Source organism: Gorilla gorilla, chromosome 1 (assembly GCF_029281585.2).
Source record: "Gorilla gorilla gorilla isolate KB3781 chromosome 1, NHGRI_mGorGor1-v2.1_pri, whole genome shotgun sequence".
In the NCBI taxonomy this organism is placed as follows: Eukaryota; Metazoa; Chordata; class Mammalia; order Primates; family Hominidae; genus Gorilla; species Gorilla gorilla.
In genome coordinates, this window is record NC_073224.2 from 183,061,527 (window position 1) to 183,079,907 (window position 18,381).

General features: G+C 42.0%; 1 protein-coding gene across 1 annotated transcript in view; it reads right to left on the reverse strand.

Moving 5' to 3' along the window:
* Window positions 1–18,381, reverse strand: part of C8A (complement C8 alpha chain) — a 64,074-nt gene that overhangs the window by 7,247 nt on the left and 38,446 nt on the right. Inside the window, exons 8-9 of the mRNA XM_004025868.4 lie at window positions 4,103–4,228; window positions 2,783–2,940 (exon numbers count right to left, since the gene is read on the reverse strand). Of these exons, the coding sequence (XP_004025917.4) occupies window positions 2,783–2,940; window positions 4,103–4,228 (284 nt within the window). The remainder of the gene's footprint in view (window positions 1–2,782; window positions 2,941–4,102; window positions 4,229–18,381) is intronic.

Consider the following 18,381-nt stretch of genomic DNA (forward strand, 5'->3'; position numbering starts at 1 on the left):
AGCAGTAGGACTGTGCCAGAGCAAGTCAGCAGTTGGACTGAGCCACATTACGGTAGTCGCACTTCCCTGGAAACAGAAGTCAACTGAGGGCACTGGCAATAGCTTTGACTGAGTTCCTGGAAATGTGTACAGAAAGACCTGTGGCAAACAGACTTTGGCCTGTGGTCAGGGGTTGCGGTTGAGGTCAGCAGGCAGGTAATATCAGGACTGGTAGGGTCCCCAGCCAAGGGGAGAAAACCACTTACTGGAAGTTCAGAGAATTCAGTCCCATTGTTAGGAAGTCAGCGTAGAATAGGCTGCCCTGTTGGCCTTCTCAAAGATGACTCTTAGTTCCAGGGAAAGCCAGGACCATTGAGCAATTTCTCTTTGACTTTCCAGTGGGGCTCTGCATCCAGTTCCCCACCTCAGATCTCTCCCTCCCAGGAACCACAGGAAGAGAGGAAGCCCTCCATAGGGTGGACTGGTGGAGTTGAAAGAGGGGAGAGAGGTGGAGAAAAGGGATCTTGGGACGTTAGAGCTTGAAAAGGTATTGGCAATGATCTTGTTCCCGTTGTGCAGATGAGAAAAAAGACTCAGAGGTCAAATGATACAATATAGCAACACAAGATAATACATAATAATATATCACACAACACAACATAACAAAATAACATAACACAAACGTAACATAACAGGACTCCTACATTCACAAACTCTAAGTACTTGCTATAAATAAGCACTGCTGAACTCTGGGGGATATGCAAGTGAATAACATGCTGTTTCCACTCTGAACATCAGGCTCCAAATAACCCCTACCTGGTCCCCTTGTCTGTAACCTCTCTCTTCTTCAAATCACCCTTTATTTCCTTGTGAGCATTCTCTTTTTAAAACACAGTGCTAGCTGTGTTACTTCCCTGCTATAAAGCCTGCCCGTGGCTTAATGCATTGAGTCCGAACTTCTCAGGGGGCAACATGAGTTGTGAAGAGACTGAGGATGTTAGTGTCAGTCAAACATGACTCGAGTTGGACTCTATCATTTGCCAATTTTGAGATATTGTGCTGAACCTGTTTCTTCAACTGACATTTACCAAGTAACTTCCGATCTCCTGAGTCTTGTGAAATATCTCTATGTGATAGAGCAGGAAACTGAGGCTCAGTGAGGGAAGTAACTTGTCAAAGGTCACACATTAAAAAAGCGGCTGAGCTATGACCTAAATTATGTCTTTCTCCTCCCTCTCACCCAATCCTGCCAAAGCCTGGGCTCTTTCCCAAAAGACTGTAGTGGTCTTCTCCAAATGATGACCCTGAGTCTTCCCAGGGAAGTTTTTCTCAAGGCAAACACCAAGTTCACCTCTTGCCTATGAAAGTTTATGTATTACTCCTGATATCAATTTTACAGTTTTTGCTCAAATCACTAATAGCTTGATGATATCAATTTTCAAACCTTATGTGAATTACAGTTGCATGAAAATGGTCTTACTTATTGAAGAAGAAATGAAATCAAGGTTGATCCATCTGACCTGTTTCTTCACAGAAACCACAGTGTTAGAATAGACTTCTAGGTTTAACTGTAGGCATATGTTTTAAGAGGAGGACTATATCCATATCTGGGATTTTAAATATATGTAGAAAAATAGGCAAGGGTGGGGAGAAAATGGATGAGAAAATGATGATCTTTTGCTTCAAAGTCTGAAATGCAGTCTCTTAAATGGACTACACCACATATTGACAGAAATAGTTTGGCAACTGCTAGAACAATCACTTCCTTTGTGGTTAAAATAGAGTTTTTCACACTTTGTGAAGTTAAGCATTTAAGGCAGGGTTTCTCAATTTTGGCAGTATTGACACTTGAGGCCAGATATTTCTTTGCTGTGGGGTCTGTTCTGTGCATGGAAGGATGTTTAGCAGCATCCCAGGCCTCTGCCTCCTGCATGCCAGTAACACCTCCTTGCCCCACCGTGTGTGGTGACAAAAATATCAAAAACATCTCCAGACATTGCCATATTTCCTCTGTGGAGGAAAACTGCCCCTAATAGCTGAGAGCCACTGCTTTAACGGAGGTGCTAGGATAGAGAGAAGTGAGAACTGGATACGAAGTCCAAAGGTCTGAAATCCAAGCATTGCCACCTCTGAGCTATATGACTTCAAATATTTTCACTTGATTTTTCAGAGCCTGTTTCCTAATCTTTTTAATGGGAGGGAATAGTATCTATGACAGAGGTTCCTCTAATGGAGAGATGAGATAACTTTGGAGCATGGTAGCAAATTGCAGCCTGGGTCCAAGTCCAACCCACAGCTTATTTTTGTATGGCCTTTGAACCAGGAATGACTTTTATATTTTTAAAGAGATTTGATGAAGAAGAGAGAGAAGAAGAACTAATACTACTACTTTGTGTATTATAGATTGTATGTGTCCCACAAAGCCTGAAATATTTACTATCTGACCTTTTACAGAAAAAGTTTGCTACCCCCTAATTTAGCCCATGTGATTTTTGCAGTCTTTTATGTATAAATAAAAATCATGATTTGCCTAATGTGACCTAATGCTGAGCAACTTCTGGGATGAGCAGTGTAAAACTAGGCACTGACCAGATCATCAGTTTCTGATCCCAGCTGTCCCGTGGCCTGGGTCTGAAGTCATGCACTCCCTGGAGTCAGGCACAAGCAAGGCCACTAGTTCAGTGTGCCATTACATTTAATCTTGTTCTTTGATGGGCTCATAATAAGAAATATGAAATGATCTGGTCTGCTTCACTTTCATTCCTCATGGACGTAGAGTTTCTTCAACTGCGAAAAGACTTACCTCAAAATCGATAACAACAGGATTATACTTTAATGACCTCCCCCAGGAACGGTATGTAATGGTGCTCCTGTTCTGTGCCAAGCCACCGCTCCGGTCAGAACTGCCACCTCGCACCCGAGAAATAATGTCTTCCACAGCCATGGCCTTCCTGGCCCTTTCTGCCTCAAGAGGATAAACTTCATTAACTCATTTCCCAAAAAGCCCAAGGACTGGTTGACAAACCCCACTAATGAGATTTGGAAGAAAGTTTACATGTTTTCCTTAGATGTTTACCATTCTTCTACTCTTCTTGGTTAGCTAGCAGGACAAGGCAGAAGGGAAGGACCAAGACTCAGAAATAGACCCATCCTCTGGAGTGGAGAAATACTGAGAGGACAGCCCAGCCCACATGGAGGATAAGGGGGACAGGAAATGGGTGGTCATTCATTTATTCATTCATTCACTTATTCATTCTTATGTCAAATATTTACTCAGTGCCTGCTATATGCCGAATAGGTTCAATCAAATATTATAGGTGCTATAGGTACAACAGATGTTACTATAGGACTCAATGGAGGCACAGAGAAAGAAACTAGTTAGCTATACAGTAGGAGGTGTGGGAGGCAGTCAGAAAGAAAGGTGAGTTGTCTACAAAGGTTAGTGAATATTTGCCAGGTAAATGAAGAGAGGATAGAAAGAGAGAAGAAGCAATTTGACTTAAGGCCCTGAGGTACAGGTAACCTAATGCAATAGCAATAGCTTGAACCTGATTAATATCTATTCCACCCACTGCATTATAAACATCTTCATCATCCCTGTATCCTCTGTGTCTCCCACTTGGGGAAAAAAACTCAATACCTGTTTGATGAATGGATGAGTAAATGAACACATGAACACCCCAACTGACTTGTTCAGGAAATGCCATAAAATATTCCTGTACAATCCCTCTCTAATAATTATTCTTTGAGCTTGGACTCGGTACCATATTCTCTCTCAACAGCCTTATTTCCTCCCTCTGAACTGTAATATGATGGGTCTTCATTCAAACAGCCCATTTTCCAGATTCCTTTCATTCTAGTTCTTACTTGGATCTTTGTCTAACCCTTGAAATCTAGGAGGGTGCCCCGTATAAAGGTAAGTATTTCTAAGGTGATTTTAAGCCCATGGTAGATTCAAAATAAAGCCACTACAGGTCATTGTTGTGGGGTATTTAGCATCTATGCAGTCTGATCATTGACTAAAATGAAATCAACTGGGAAAAAAAATAGCTTCCATGTCCCAGTGTGTGTCCAAAGGAAAGCCTGGCTTCTCTTTTTGGGAGATCTATTACTAAACACTTGCCAGTTTTGCCACCTCCAAATTTTTTACAATGGTCTCCTGATAAACCTCCACCAACATTTATTTTGTCTTCATATTGAATGCCCAAGGAGCCTCCAAAACATGCCGTGATATCTCTGCTGGTAATACCTGCAACAGGGAGACAGAGAAACACAAAATGCTGAGTTATTAAAAGACACTTGATATGGTACAACTATGTCAGAGTAGTAAAAGCTAGCTTCAGCTTTGGAGTCCAAAAGGCCTGGGTTGAAAGCCTGGTTCTTCAATCCAATTTCAGTTTTCTCTTCTGCATGGTTCCAACCAAAATAATTCTTGAAATGAGAAGAGATATGTGTTGCACATACTAGTTGGTAAAAAATGCTAGCACTCTTTCCTTTGACCATTCTTTATTGAGACACCTTGAGGCAATAATTCTGTCTCATCCTTCTGCATTTGCCCCCATGCCTACCTCAGTGCCCGGCCCATGATGGGCACCATTATCCTGAACTTTTGCACATATTTGTCCCTACTCTAAATGCCCCTCCTCCTCCCTTTCCATCATCTTTCCAAAGGCTACTCAAGCTTCCATTCAAATGTCATTTACTCCATGAACTATTTTTAGATCTGAATAATTCCCTCTTTTTTCAGAGCTACCGATGTTCTCTGTGCCTGAATGATCATCTTCATCACAATTCTTTTTGTCCAGGTCCTCTTTGCGCCCCAGAGAGGCCAAAGTCTTGCTAGAAGATGGATGGATTACCATGGAAAGTTTACCTGCCCTTCAGACTCCATAAAGACTGTCAGGCCCACGTTAGCCATCTCTGTATTTGTCTACATCTGAGGATCCACTGAGGAACCTGCATTTTGTAGATGAGGAAAATAATTCTCAAAGCAGTAAAGCCACATTGCTATGTAAAAAAACAGAGCTGGGTTTCCAACCCTAGGTATGCCTGGCAAGATAAAACTAGATAAATAGACTGGAGGAATATTGCCCATGCTACAGAGTTCAACCTTTTCGGTAGCTAAAAGAGTCTTCTGGAAGTTGTAAATGGGAGTTTGTATTTTGAGACATGATTCCTTTAAACTACAACTATACAAAATAATTATTTCCAGTCATACTGTTATTCTATCAACCATAAAGGAAAAATAATTTAGACCTGTCATTCAGTTGAGCTAAAGATTAGATTCACTATTTTCGAGGGAGTATTGAGCATCAAAGTTTATTTGCCTGTGTCCCCATTAAACAGCAAACTCTATGACGTCAAGGACTTGCGTCTAATTCACCATTGTCTTGTTAGCGTAGCAATGTGGTGTGTGCCGTGTTCAGTAAGTACTTTCAGAATAAATGATTGATGAATGAAAAAAATGAGTAAATAAATGAATGCCCTGAGTCTTTTGGTAAGGGTTTCTGATGGAAGGAAACTTAGAAGTCATAAGTCCTAAATTCAAATTCCAGTCACTAACACCCTGTATGATCCTAGGAAAGGCCCATGATCCTAGGAAAGGCCCATGATCCCACTGGGCCTCCATTTCCCATTTATGGAAAGAAGAGGTTGTCATCTCCAAGACCCCTTTCAGCTGCAGCCCTCTGTGACTCTTTGGATATCAGTTTCTGAGTCACTCCTGAGCTGAAAGTGCTTGGGGAAAGTGATGCTCTGAGCACCGGCACTTAGCACTGAGCAAAGGGCTTCTTCTGCCATTTCCACTCAAACACTTTTAATTTTTAATGCATTACTAATTGGGGGAAGATTTAGCATATTTAATTGTTTTGATTAAAAAATGCTTCAACAGTGATAAACAAAAGTGGATGAAAAGAATTCACGGGCAGAAGCCAGAGTGATTACTTAGGTGGATGGTGGAGTGCTGCTGAATTAAAGCGACAGGACAGGCTGATTAATGGGGGCTGGAGGATGCCTGTGGTGTGATTATGCTCATGAAAGATCTGGCAACAGCCTGCCACGTGATGCTGGGAGAAGAGAATTCCAGTCTGACTTGAGAAGCATGACTTGACTGCAGAGATTTGCCATCTAAGACCCCAAAGAGGGTCCCAGCCAGCGAGGGGAGTCTGTGACTTACAAAGAATCATAGAACCTGAGAGCCCAAGCACTCTTAGACACTTAGCTCATACTTTTCATTTATAGCTGAGATGCCTGAGGTTCATGAAGGTTAATTATATTGCCTAAGGCCATACAGTTAAAAAATGGTGAAGCTGAGATTCACGCTCAAGTCTGTCATGTTTAGAAGCCTGTGGTATTTTACTAATCTCAGTTATTGCCTCAGACAAAAGAATTCTGCCATCTGAGAGGAAAATGTAGTAAGCACCTACTGTGTACCATTCCCAGCATATCGCATATTGGGCAATGTAGACACCTTGAGAATATAACTAATGTGAATATGATGCAAATCTGCAAAGGTAAGATCCTGCCCTTGAGAAGTTAGCAGGCTGGGGGCCATATCTTAAATGAAGACCAATCTGTATCCCGAGAGTTTTTTGTTTCAATATACCAGGGCTAGAAAGGAGTCTTTCATCAGAGGCTGTAAGAGATGCCAAAATCAGAGCTGTCTACAGTGAGCCTGTGGGAAAATGACACTAACAAGTTGGGGTCGGGGCAGAGGAAGTCAAACCTGGTACCACAATCCAGGAGTTGAAACTGGCATTGGAAGCCAGGACGCAGAACCAGAGAGATAAACAGAAAGAGTTGGGGGTGGGGGTCTGGGGTGAAAGGAACAGAGAAAAGTCTGGAGCCATTATAGAGAACTTGCCCAGATAGGTGTGTAGTGTGGATAGACTGACTATATTCATGGAACTAGACAATCCTCTGCCATTGCTCCACCTCATCCCATCAGGCTGCACTCCTTAGGCTTAACTTTGGACCAGGTCAAGCTGCAGTTTGTTTGGGGCTTTTGAACTCAGTGAGCTCTGGAGTTGATCAATCCCAACCCAGGCTGTACGTTGAGATCATCTGGAGTGCTTTTGAAAAATATAGGTAACTAGGCCCAACCTCTATCAATTCTAATTGTATATTTCTATGAAATCAGGAATCTGTTTTTCAGACAAGTATCCCAAATGATTCCTCTTCATTGGATCTTGGATCAGATGTTGAGTATGGTGGTCCTACAGAGTATCTCTGGTGGCTTGCCACAGGACTCTGGCATCCTGTCTCAGTTGATACCTTTGTCATTGCCTTGGATATGGACTTAGTAGCCAGTTCCATCATATCTACTCAGAATAAGAACTAGAAGAAGCCAAGGATAAGTCAGTTAAAGAAACAGGATCCAAAAAGGCCTCAAAAGGCTGGGTGGATACACTGACCAAGTGTATTAGTCCATTCTCACGCTGCCAATAAAGACATACCCAAGACTGGGTGATTTTATAAAAGAAAGAAGTTTAATTGACTCACAGTGCAGCATGGCTGGGGAAGCCTCAGGAAACTCACAATCATGGAAGAAGGGGAAGCAAACACATCCTTCTTCCCATGGCACCAAGAAGAAGTGCCAAGCAAAGGGGGAAACCCCCTTATAAAACCAGCAGAACTCATGAGAACCCACCCATTATCATGAGAACAACATGAGGGTAACCACCCCCATGATTAAATTACTTCCCACCAGATTCCTCGCAAGACACGTGGGGATTTTGGGAACTGCAATTCAAGATGAGATTTGGGTGGGGACACAGCTAAACCATATCACCAAGCATAGCAAAATGAGACTGAATTGGGAAAACTTTAACATCCTACCCTACAGACAAAATACCAAATGAATAAACACAGTGAGAAATAGACAGCTTAGCAGGAGAACAAAAGAAAAGGCCTTAGAGTTTTAGATTACTCCCCGCTCAGTAGGGTAATGAAACCAGGGTACAAATTATAATTAGTAAAATGAAGGAGGAAGTAATCTCACTCTCCTCTCCATAGATTAGGGAAACTCAGAGCTGTGTGCAAAAATGCTTTAAAAAATGAAATAAGAAAATATGATTTTCTTCAATGAACATTATCCAGCCTTTAAAAAGAAGAAAATCCTGCCATATGTGACAATGCTATTGAACCTTGAGGATATACTGCTATATGAAATAAGCCAGTCACAAAAGGATAAAGACTGCCTGATTCCACTTATATTAGATATATGAATAGTCAGATATATAGAATCAAAGGGTATCATGGTGGTTGCCAGGGGCTGGGGGCAAGAGGAAAGGTAGAATTACTCATCAATGACCATAAAGTCTCAATTATACAAGATAAGGTCTGAGAGCAACATATCCCTATAGTTAACAACACTGTATTGTACTGTTAAAATTGGCTAAGAGGGTAGATTTCATGTTAAGTATTTTTACCATAATAAAATTTAAAAATAGGGAATGATCAGAGAAGAACAAGCATGAGGGTGAAGATGTTCAAAGCCACATCCTTTTGAAAATATTAGAGGTGACTAAGGATGCTTACTTGAAGAAAGGAAAAAAGATTTAAGAGAGACCAGTAGAACTGGATTAAACCCTCCAGAGAGTTGTCTTGAGGAAGAAGAATTAGGTTTATTTGTGTGGTTGCAAGGGCAAGAACTAGGACCCAAAGGCCAAAAGCTACAGGAAGGCAAGTTTAGGCTTAGCATAAGGTCGATCATTATCACAGTCAGAAGTCAAGCAGAGATGAGGTGTTTCAGCAGGCAGTGAGCTCTCACCATTGCAGGAGACCAAGCTGAGGCTGGCTGTTTGCCTGTGAGGGTACAGGAGGGTTTGAAGGGTAGAAAAGACCAGCGATCTTTTAAGGTGACCTCTAATGCCATGATCCTGAGACTTTAAGAACGCAGCAGAACACTTTAAGAACATTTGAGACAACTTTGATAAGTACCTAATGACGTTTTACTGTGCTAGAGCTAGTTGAGAAATAAAGACGACTCAGGAGAGTGCTTGACCTCTATGAGCTGAGAGTCAAGTGTGGGGAAATGGACAAGGAAACAGATAATTATTGTAGTGTGCAAGGAGGACTCTGACACAGGGCAGCAGGGTCAGGGAAGGCGTCTGTGGGGGTCAGAAGAAGGAGCCAGAGACAAGTAGAACAAGTAGGGATTAGCTAGACAAAGCTAGGAGTATAATGGGAGATGAGGGAGACCCTGCAGAGGACTTGTTTCCTCAGCAGCAAGATTTTACTCAGAAAAGCCAATGTGACTTAAACTCCAGAGTGGAAGAGAGAGAGATGCAAATCAGTTGAGGTCCCTAAGGAAGTACAGAGGTAGTGGGATGCTGGATTGCTTCCCAGTCTAGTCTGGTCTCAAGGTGAGCTGTTTCTGTGGCTACTTGACAGGCTAGGAGCCCAAAGGATATGAGTCTGGCCACCATGTCTTCTACTTGTTTCCCACATGGTCTTGGCTGTGGCACAGGTGGGAGAGCCACCCTCGCACCTCCATGGAGCTTCTGCATGTCTGTGGCTCTCAGGCAGAACCAGGCAGCTTGATTTCCAAGGTGCCAGAACACCGCAAGTCTGTCATTCCTCAGATTAAAAGCATTAGGTGGAAAACAGCAGGTGTAGTTCATTATTTATCTCTTTGCAAAAAACAAATACCATTCAAGTGGCTGTGATTTATCTGCTACATTGCTTTGCTATGTTGGTTGCCCCCAAAGACAGCCTCAGAATGGGAAAGAGAATCTAATAGTCTATTTTCTATCATCACATTGGAAAAGATGATTGGAGTGTGTGGCTGGGCTAGTTGGGAGGTGTTAGCTAACTCACCTGTCCCCTTTGTGTTTCTGTTTATCCTTTAAAACTCACACTTCTTCCAAAACACCTGAGAATAAAATGAGTACCTCGGTGCCTTTGCAGGTGCTAGAAAGTCCCTTTATCTCTTTCATTGAGCTTCTCCCACTCAGCTCCAGACAGCCTTTTCTTAATCCCCAAGGGCCTTATGTCTATGTTCCAGTGTATCCCTGTGCTTCTCTCCAGCATAGTATTTAGCTCACTCTAGTAATTGTCAATTTCTTGGTCTGTTCTTCCTATAAGACTACAAGCTTCTAAGTCATCTCTTGGGTTTGCAAATCTCTGCACAGAGCCTGGCATGTGGCAAGCCCCCCAGGAGGGCTTGGGGATTGGCTGACTTTAGCCTATATAGACAATGCCTCTAAAACGTTCTAGGAGTCATAGGTCTTTCTTTAATTGAAGATGCAAATCACAGTTTTGTAATATCTCATGCTAGATTAATATCTCATGCTATATTTTATAAAGCACTTTCAGCTGCATTATCTCACTGGAGACTCTGAACAATATTCTGGGACAAGGAGAATTTACCCATCTTACAGGCTCAGTAAGATTGGAAAAAGCAGGAATTGTGGTGGTTAAGAGTGTAACCTCTGGGGTCAGAGTCCTACCATTCACCTTCTCTGGTAGTGACTTGAGTAACTCATTTAATGGCTTTCTGCCTCATACTCCCAATCTTTAAAACGGGAATGATAATTGTTTCTATAAGTGAATTCCTAAAAAGTGTCTGGCACAATTAGGTCTTCAATAAATACTAGCTTTTATTGTTAGGTAACTTGCCAAAGTCACCCAGGACTAACAGGCCCAAGAATCAGGTCTTGAAGCAAGATATGCCATACTCAAACACAATGGATGCTCCATTTCATCATGCTACTGTTATTCTGCAGAGGAACATTCATCATGCATGTTGTGTAGCCAATGGTAGTCCTGAAAGGAGCCTTCCAACTCCTCATTCCCTGACTACCTCATTCTACAAAGAAGCTCAGAGGAAGGAAGCTAGGCAGAAGAAGGAGGCAATGTTGACTACAGTCCCATGTCTTCCTCCTACTTGATAAGGGTTCTTCAGAGGCTCTGACTCTTCTCCATAATTTCAGCCATGACAAGAGACAGCGTAGATGAAGGCCAAATTCTGAAACAGAGACTACCTGAGCTGGAATTCCACCCCTGTCCAATGACTATGTGGGCAAATTGTTTAACGTCTCTTGCCTCAGTTTTCCCATCTGTAAGATGGGGATTTTAATACTGTCTACCTCCCAGGGTTGTTGTGAGTGTTGAATGAGTTAATCCATGCCATGTAATGTGCTCTGGACAGTGCCTGGTTCAGAGCTAGCAATCACAGTCAAGTGTTGCTATTACTACTGTTGCCAGAAATGCTGCAGCCTACACTGAGGCTTTTGGCTCCTGATTTGGAATCTGAAAAGTTAGAAAAAGAGGGAGGCTGAGGAGTTTGTAAAATCAGGTTTTCTTAATGGGCATTTCTGCAGTATAAGTGGTTAGGCCAGGAGCGAGTGGGGAGGACAAGGGCACCCGGTGACTTCATAGGCACTATTATGTGCTGGGTGGAGATATTCCATGTGTTAGCTCACTCAGTGTTCACACATCATGCCACAATAGGAATGATCAGTCCCATTTTAGAAAGGAGTAGGTTGAAATAGTTTAAACTTAACTTAGATAGCTTGTCACTTGCCCAGGTTATACACTAAGTAAATAACAGAACTGGGATTGAACCAAGGCCTGTGTCCAAAGACCACGTTCTATATGCCATATTATACCGCCTATGGGAAAGAGAGCTAAGGATGGCTCTGGGAAGAATGTTGACACCATCTCAGCTTTTCTCCTTTAAGTATGAAGCTGTTCTCAGTGATATTAGAGGTGGAAATTCAAAATCAAGACAAAATCAGAAGGATGGTGCTGAGAGTCTCTGTTCCATGTATATGCAGATGACTTAAGGGGAGTAAGGACAGAGCCAAGAAACTAGGACTCTGTCAGTCAATCAATACCATCCATCACCGTGAAGACTGGTTGTCATGGTAACTGGGGATAAAGCCTGGAGCTTGTTAGAATCTAGTGACTGTCTTTTCGGGTGACTGGTTGGTTAGCAGGAGCAAAAATAAATAAATAAATAAAAAGACCTGCTGGGCTGTCCCAGAGCCTTTAGCCATGAACACAGGATCTTTTACAATAAGATTCCTGCTCACCTTACCCTCCTCATTGTCCAATTCAGTTCAGAACTTTAGGATACCACCCCTGACTCTGCAGTGTTAGGAAAGCTCTGAAGGCTGCCCAGCATACATGGGCTCAGATTTGGAACCACCCCAGCTAGAAAGACGCTGAGTCTCCGCTGTGGGCCATGCTCAATCAATGGGCAAGACTCTGGGATGCAACATTAACAGGATGCACACTGGACACAAGCAGCTGCAATAGTGTGATACTCAGAGCTAAGTCCTGAGTACACTGAAGCACCTAAAACAGGCTTCCAACCCAGAAATGAGGAGACAGAAAGACTGCCTGGAAGAATCCTATTTGAGCTAAGCAGAGAACTGAGGATGAATAAGCATAAACCAGGCGAATAAGGAAGGGCAGAGGGAGAGGTGCAAAATTCCAGGTAGAAGAAACAGCATATGCAAATCAAGGAGAAAGAGTATGGTAAGTCCAGGGACCAGTACATTGCTCAGTATAGTGCACCCCAATGGTGAACAATGAGCTGGAGGTCTGTGCATGCTCACTGAAATGCTGGCCTTCTTTTCCAGACACAGAGGCTCTCTTGCTTTCAGTGTTCACCTTGCATGATTCCTGCAGCTTGCCATCCTCTCTGTGGTTTCTGAGAGGTCAACACTGACTCTGGCCACTGTTATCATCACTATTCCTGGCATAATCCAGCCAAGATTGTTCTCATTTATGCCCTGGCCTCAGCAGCAAGCCCTTCCAAAACCGAGTCCAACCTTTGAGTGAATCTGGACATTCATCTCCTTTTACTCATCCTTACCTACTTGCTGCCCCAACCATTCCCATGCAACTCCCTTCTCTTCCAGGCAAACTTCTACTCCTAGTAATTTTGGAAGATGAGTTTTGAATGTCTTTAGGGTCTAGCAAGTGGGAGGGGCAGAAAAAGTTGTTGCTCCCTCCTTTGTGCTTCTACTGTATTTGTTTCTATTTAAACATTTATCACATTATGTTATTCTTGGCACCCAACGGACTGCACATTTCTCCAGGGAAGGGCTCTGTGTGTCTCACCCCTGTGTTCCCAGAAATCACGGGTGCTCAGTGAGCATTTACTGAATGAGTGAATGAATGGATGAATGGAGATTAGATTATGAATACGATTTTTCCCCTGAGATTGTTTCCTGTTTCCAACTTTGTGCAACAAGGGTAAATGCTCTACTCAGAATCTTCCTGAAAGGGAGTTATAATCAAACAACCAGCCATGATATATAAATGTGATGGTAATTTAAGGGACTTTGATTAAATGTCTTTCCCACCCCAATCACTCTCTGCACATGGCTTAATCATCTGGGCTGCCTTTGTCTTATTTTAATAACTGTATAGTAAATATACAGCCCAAGAGCCCTGTCGCCCTCAGTCCCCAGCCTCTGGCAGACATCACTAATCGATGATAGCACTTTCTGGCTGAGCCCGCATCTTGTGTTGCAATCTTCAAGTCAGCAGTCTAGGTAGCATTTGCTCTTAAGACCACTTGCCATCCCTGGCTTAGACACTTCTTCCGACATGCAAGTCTCTGAGGTTCACCTCTTTGAGTGTCACCAGCCAGCACACTCTGCTTGTTCCTGGCTCTGTGCCTGTACTTAAGTTTCAGAACAATCTCATGCTTTTCAGTTTAAACATTAACAATTCTCCCAGTTACAATTCCCAATCAATGGGTCAAACTGACCCAACATTACATTTAGAAATAGATATAAAAATAATACTCCCTTAATTATTTTTAAAACCCAATTTACTTGCTTTCAAAGCTATCACAACAGTTTGATGTTCTTAGAAAGGAAAATAAATGAAATAAAATATCTAGGTTTACTGCAAGAAACATTGCACTTGGAATTAGAAACCTGGTTTCAAACCTCACCCTGCCTCTGACCAGCTGTGTCACCTTGGACATGTCATCTTGCCTTTCAGTGCCTGGTGGTCCTCATCTGTGAAATGAGGACAGCCATAAAATAGAGCTTGAAGGGTTGTCACAAGGCTTGGATGAGATGATGTCCATGAAAGGGCTCAGCGTGCCACCTGCCACAGAGTTAGAACCCAATGATGCTTATTCCTCTATTTCCACTGAGATGCACTCTAGGAACCACTTGATTACATGAGACTTTCCAGACCTAGCTCCACAGTTGTTATTGACATCTGCTTCCAGCTTTCCCACATGTCTATCTTCCTATGATGGTTAATTTTATATGTCAAGTTGACTGGGCCATGGAATGCCTAGGTATTTGATCAAACATTATTCTGGGTGTTTCTGGGTGAGATAAACATTTAAAGTGCTAGACTTAATAAAGTAAACTGCCCTTTCTAATGTGCATGGGCCTCATGCAATCAGTCAAAGGACTGACTAGAACAAAAAGACTGACCCTCCTCTGAATAAGAGAAGAGTCTTCCTTTCTTCAACCTGGAACATTGGCTTTCATTTCTTGCCCTTGGACTTGAATGGAAATGTCAACTCTTCCAGGGTCTCAAGCCTGCTGGCCTTCAGACTGGAAATATATCACTGGCTGTCCAGGTTCTCGGGCCTTCAGACTTGGACTGAAACGAAAGCATCAGCCCTCCTGGGTGTCCAGCTTGCCGACTGCAGATCTTGGGACTTGTCAGACTCCATATCACATGAACCAATTCATTGTAATAAATCTCTATATTATGTATACATTTTATATAAAGATAAATAATAGAGAGAGATACAGGTATTCTATTAGTTCTGTTTGTCTGGAGAACCTGACTAATACACTTCCCAATGCCTCCCTTAGGGCTATTGATGATTTTTCCTTTATTTAAAGTAATTAAATACGTTTTTATAGTTAGTGGAGCACACTGAGTTAAGACTGTGTTTTCAATACTTTCTTGACCACTCTCAAAGTAAGAAATACATTTTACATCACAATCAGTCTACACACATTCATTTAAAAGAAGTTTCTTTTCTTTTTGAGACAGGGCCTCTCTCTGTTATCCAGGCTGCAGTGCAATGGTGTGATCTTGGCTCACTGCAACCTCGACCTCCCAGGCTCAAGTGATCCTCCCACCTCATCCTCCCAAGTAGCCGGGACTACAGGCGCATGTACCATGCCTGGCTAGTTTTTTGTTTGTTTGTTTAATTTTTATAGAGATATGGTCTCCCTATGTTGCCCAGGCTGGTCTCAAACTCCTGGGCTCAAATGATCCTCCAGCCTTGGCCTCCAAAAATGCTAGGATTACAAGAAGGAGCCACTGTGCTTGGCTTAAAAGTTTAAATACTTAACTACACTTTGTGTGACATACTTTGATACTTTGTGTTCTATTACATTTTATTTTTTAAATGCTGATCATGACCCACTGAATTTCTTTTACAATCTACTAATGGGTTATGGTCTGCAGTTTGAAAAATCCTAGGTTAAGACATCCTTGAGACATTATAGCACCTTGCTTAACATTACAGGTTCTTGAGTTTGACTTCACCAAGTAATAGCTATGTGACCTTGGGCAAGCTATTTAACAGAGAATCACTGAGTCTCAGTTCTTCTTTTGTGAATTGGAGATTATATAATAGTATCCTCTTCACAAGTCTCTCCTGAGAATTAAATGAGATGGTGCATTTAAGGTGTTTACCCTAATGTCTACCACACAGTGAATACTCAGTAAATCTTGGCTGACTTACCACCACTGCTAAAGTCTAAGCCTCTCGCATATAGTATCAGAATGAATGACAGAATGTATGGAAAAAGGGATGAGTACTTGGAAGATATACAAAATCTAAATCAGAAGACCTAGGTTCAATACTAAGTGAGTCACACTGAGCCATTTACTTAACCTCTTTGGATTTCAACTTTCTTTCTATAAAACTGGGGAAAATAATAATATAATTCCTCATAAAGTTATTATGAGGATCAATTTGAATGCCAGATGTGTTATGCTCTACAAATAGTAGATGTTATTATACACAAAAACATTGTATTAAAACGAAATGGTGAATAAGAAAATAAATTGCTAGTTCACTTTGGGTGGTAACCAATTTGGCTGTCCACAGAGTAAATTATCCCTGACCATAATCAGATGATTATGACAAAGAGAAACCCCCTTACTTTCTATGAGCCCCCTGATGAGAGGGACAGTGTATTAAGCGTCTTGGTGTCTAGACAGTGTTTCCCATGTTATGTGTACTTCATAAATGTTTGTCGAGGGAAAGGCTAGAGGACTGAATGAAATACAGGAAGGCAGGGAGGGAGGAGGAAGAGGATGTAGAGCTATAATTGGCATTAACTTTTGTAAGGTTTTAAATTCTGTCCCTGTAGCTTTTTAGACATTGTGTGTTAGATGGTAGACTGGCTGGTCCACAAGCCCTGACTGGAATAAGATGATCAATAATGGGTTGGATGTACTGAACTCTTGCTGGAAGGGTCTTTCCCAGGGTCACTGTTATCTGGTATCCATCAGGGCCAGGGATGATGGAAAGCACGCACTGATTTGAGCAGAGTTGTTAACACTTTGAAAGATAGTGATGAGAGTTCAAAGTGACCTTGATAAATGGGAAGAGTGGTCCCTCCAAAACTGGATGAAGCTCTGGAGACAGAAATGAACGACCTTGATCAAAGAAATGGGCAAGTGGAGGAGGAGGCATGATTGCTGAGGCTCCAAGTCCACAGCAAATATACCAGCCACTGCAGGCTGGACATCATGATAATGATTTCCCTCCCAGTTGAGCAATGTTTCAGAGCTGAGTGATTGCAGAACTCTGGGAGATGGATCTTCCTCTTATCCCCACTTTACAGATGAGAGAACAGTTAACATTCCAGAGTTGATAACTGTAAATTTGAGAATAATAAAAATGTGGTAATAATAACACCAACACTGTACAGCAATAATAGGTAACATTTTTGAACTCTTACTCTGTGTCAGGCACTATGCCACATGCTCACAAAGATTGTTTCACCTCAAGGTTACAACAACCCTACGAAGTATGTACTCTCATTGACTCATTTAGAAGAGGAAACTGAGGTACAGTGAGGTAAACTAATTTGTCTGTGGGTCACACGACTGATAAAGGGTGGAGATAGGACTTGAATCAGGCAATCTGACTCAGAACCTACTTCAGCAATTGAAATTTATTGAGTGCTTATTGGAATGTGGGTACAAAATAAGTTCACTTATTCTTCACAACCAACCACTCTATGAGGCAGATGACAGTATTTCCAGCTTGCAGGTGAGGAAATTGAAACTTAAGATGATTAAATTATCTGCCCATGATTACACAGTTAGTAAGTGGCAGGGTCCATGTTTCCAACCACTGTGCTATATCCATATCCTTCACTAAAGGGAATACATATCTATTGAACACTTATCATGCAACATGCACTTAGAATTATTTTCAACCAAACAAGCCCTTGTTATCATTCTTATTTGGATCTTGAAGAAGCTGAGGATCAGAGAAATTAAGTGTTGCTCCTCAATCAAAGTCATACAGCTACTAAATAATAGAACCAAGAGCCCCACCCAGATGTATCTGACTTCAAAGTGTGGACTCCTTGCTACCATGTCACTGGCATGTTTCTTAATTTCACAGAGCTTGATCAAAATGGCTTTAGTACTTACTGACTCCACCTGAAATTATAATCCATAATAGTAAGTGCTGCTTGGACAGTATTTAAGGTATCACAGTGCTTTTCATGACTATCTTGGTTAATTCTCACAACAGACTTTTGAAGTAGTTATGACAATCTCTACCTTAGTCATGGAAAAACTGAGACTCAGAAATGTGACATACCAGCTTCTGAATGTTAGAGCCTAGATTTAAAAAAAAAGATATCTCAGGGAAAATAATTTTTTCCACTATCACACTGCCTGCCATCTTTGATGGGGCCTACTGTCTTTGATATGGTGGCAGAATGGCTACGGCTGCTTTTGTGAGCAAATCATCAACATAAGTCATTTTCTGTGAGGTCTTTGCAAAGCCCTTTCAATAAGGCCAAGAATCACAGCAGTTTAACTTTCTATTCTATGCAGGATTTCTATTACAGCATCCCTGATAGAGGTGTCCGATCAGACTCCCTGAGATTCTTTAACTGGTAGGAAGCATTCTGCTTCATGTTGCATTTTGAGGGACCCAGGGCACAAAAGCTGAAACAAATGTATCAGGTCCTATCTACATGAGCCACAGAAGGGGTCCGGAGCAGACCACCACCAACTTTGTTCCAAAGGCATTTATGAAACATCCATCTAACCTCTGATAAATTTCTCATTCTGCATGTCTGCTTGGCTGGAGGGAACCTGCAGAGAAAATAGCATAGAATGGTCATCAGTAGAATCGGGAATAGAGAGAAAGGGATGGATTGTGGATACGGAGGAGGTGACTAATGAGATATGTAGGGGGAG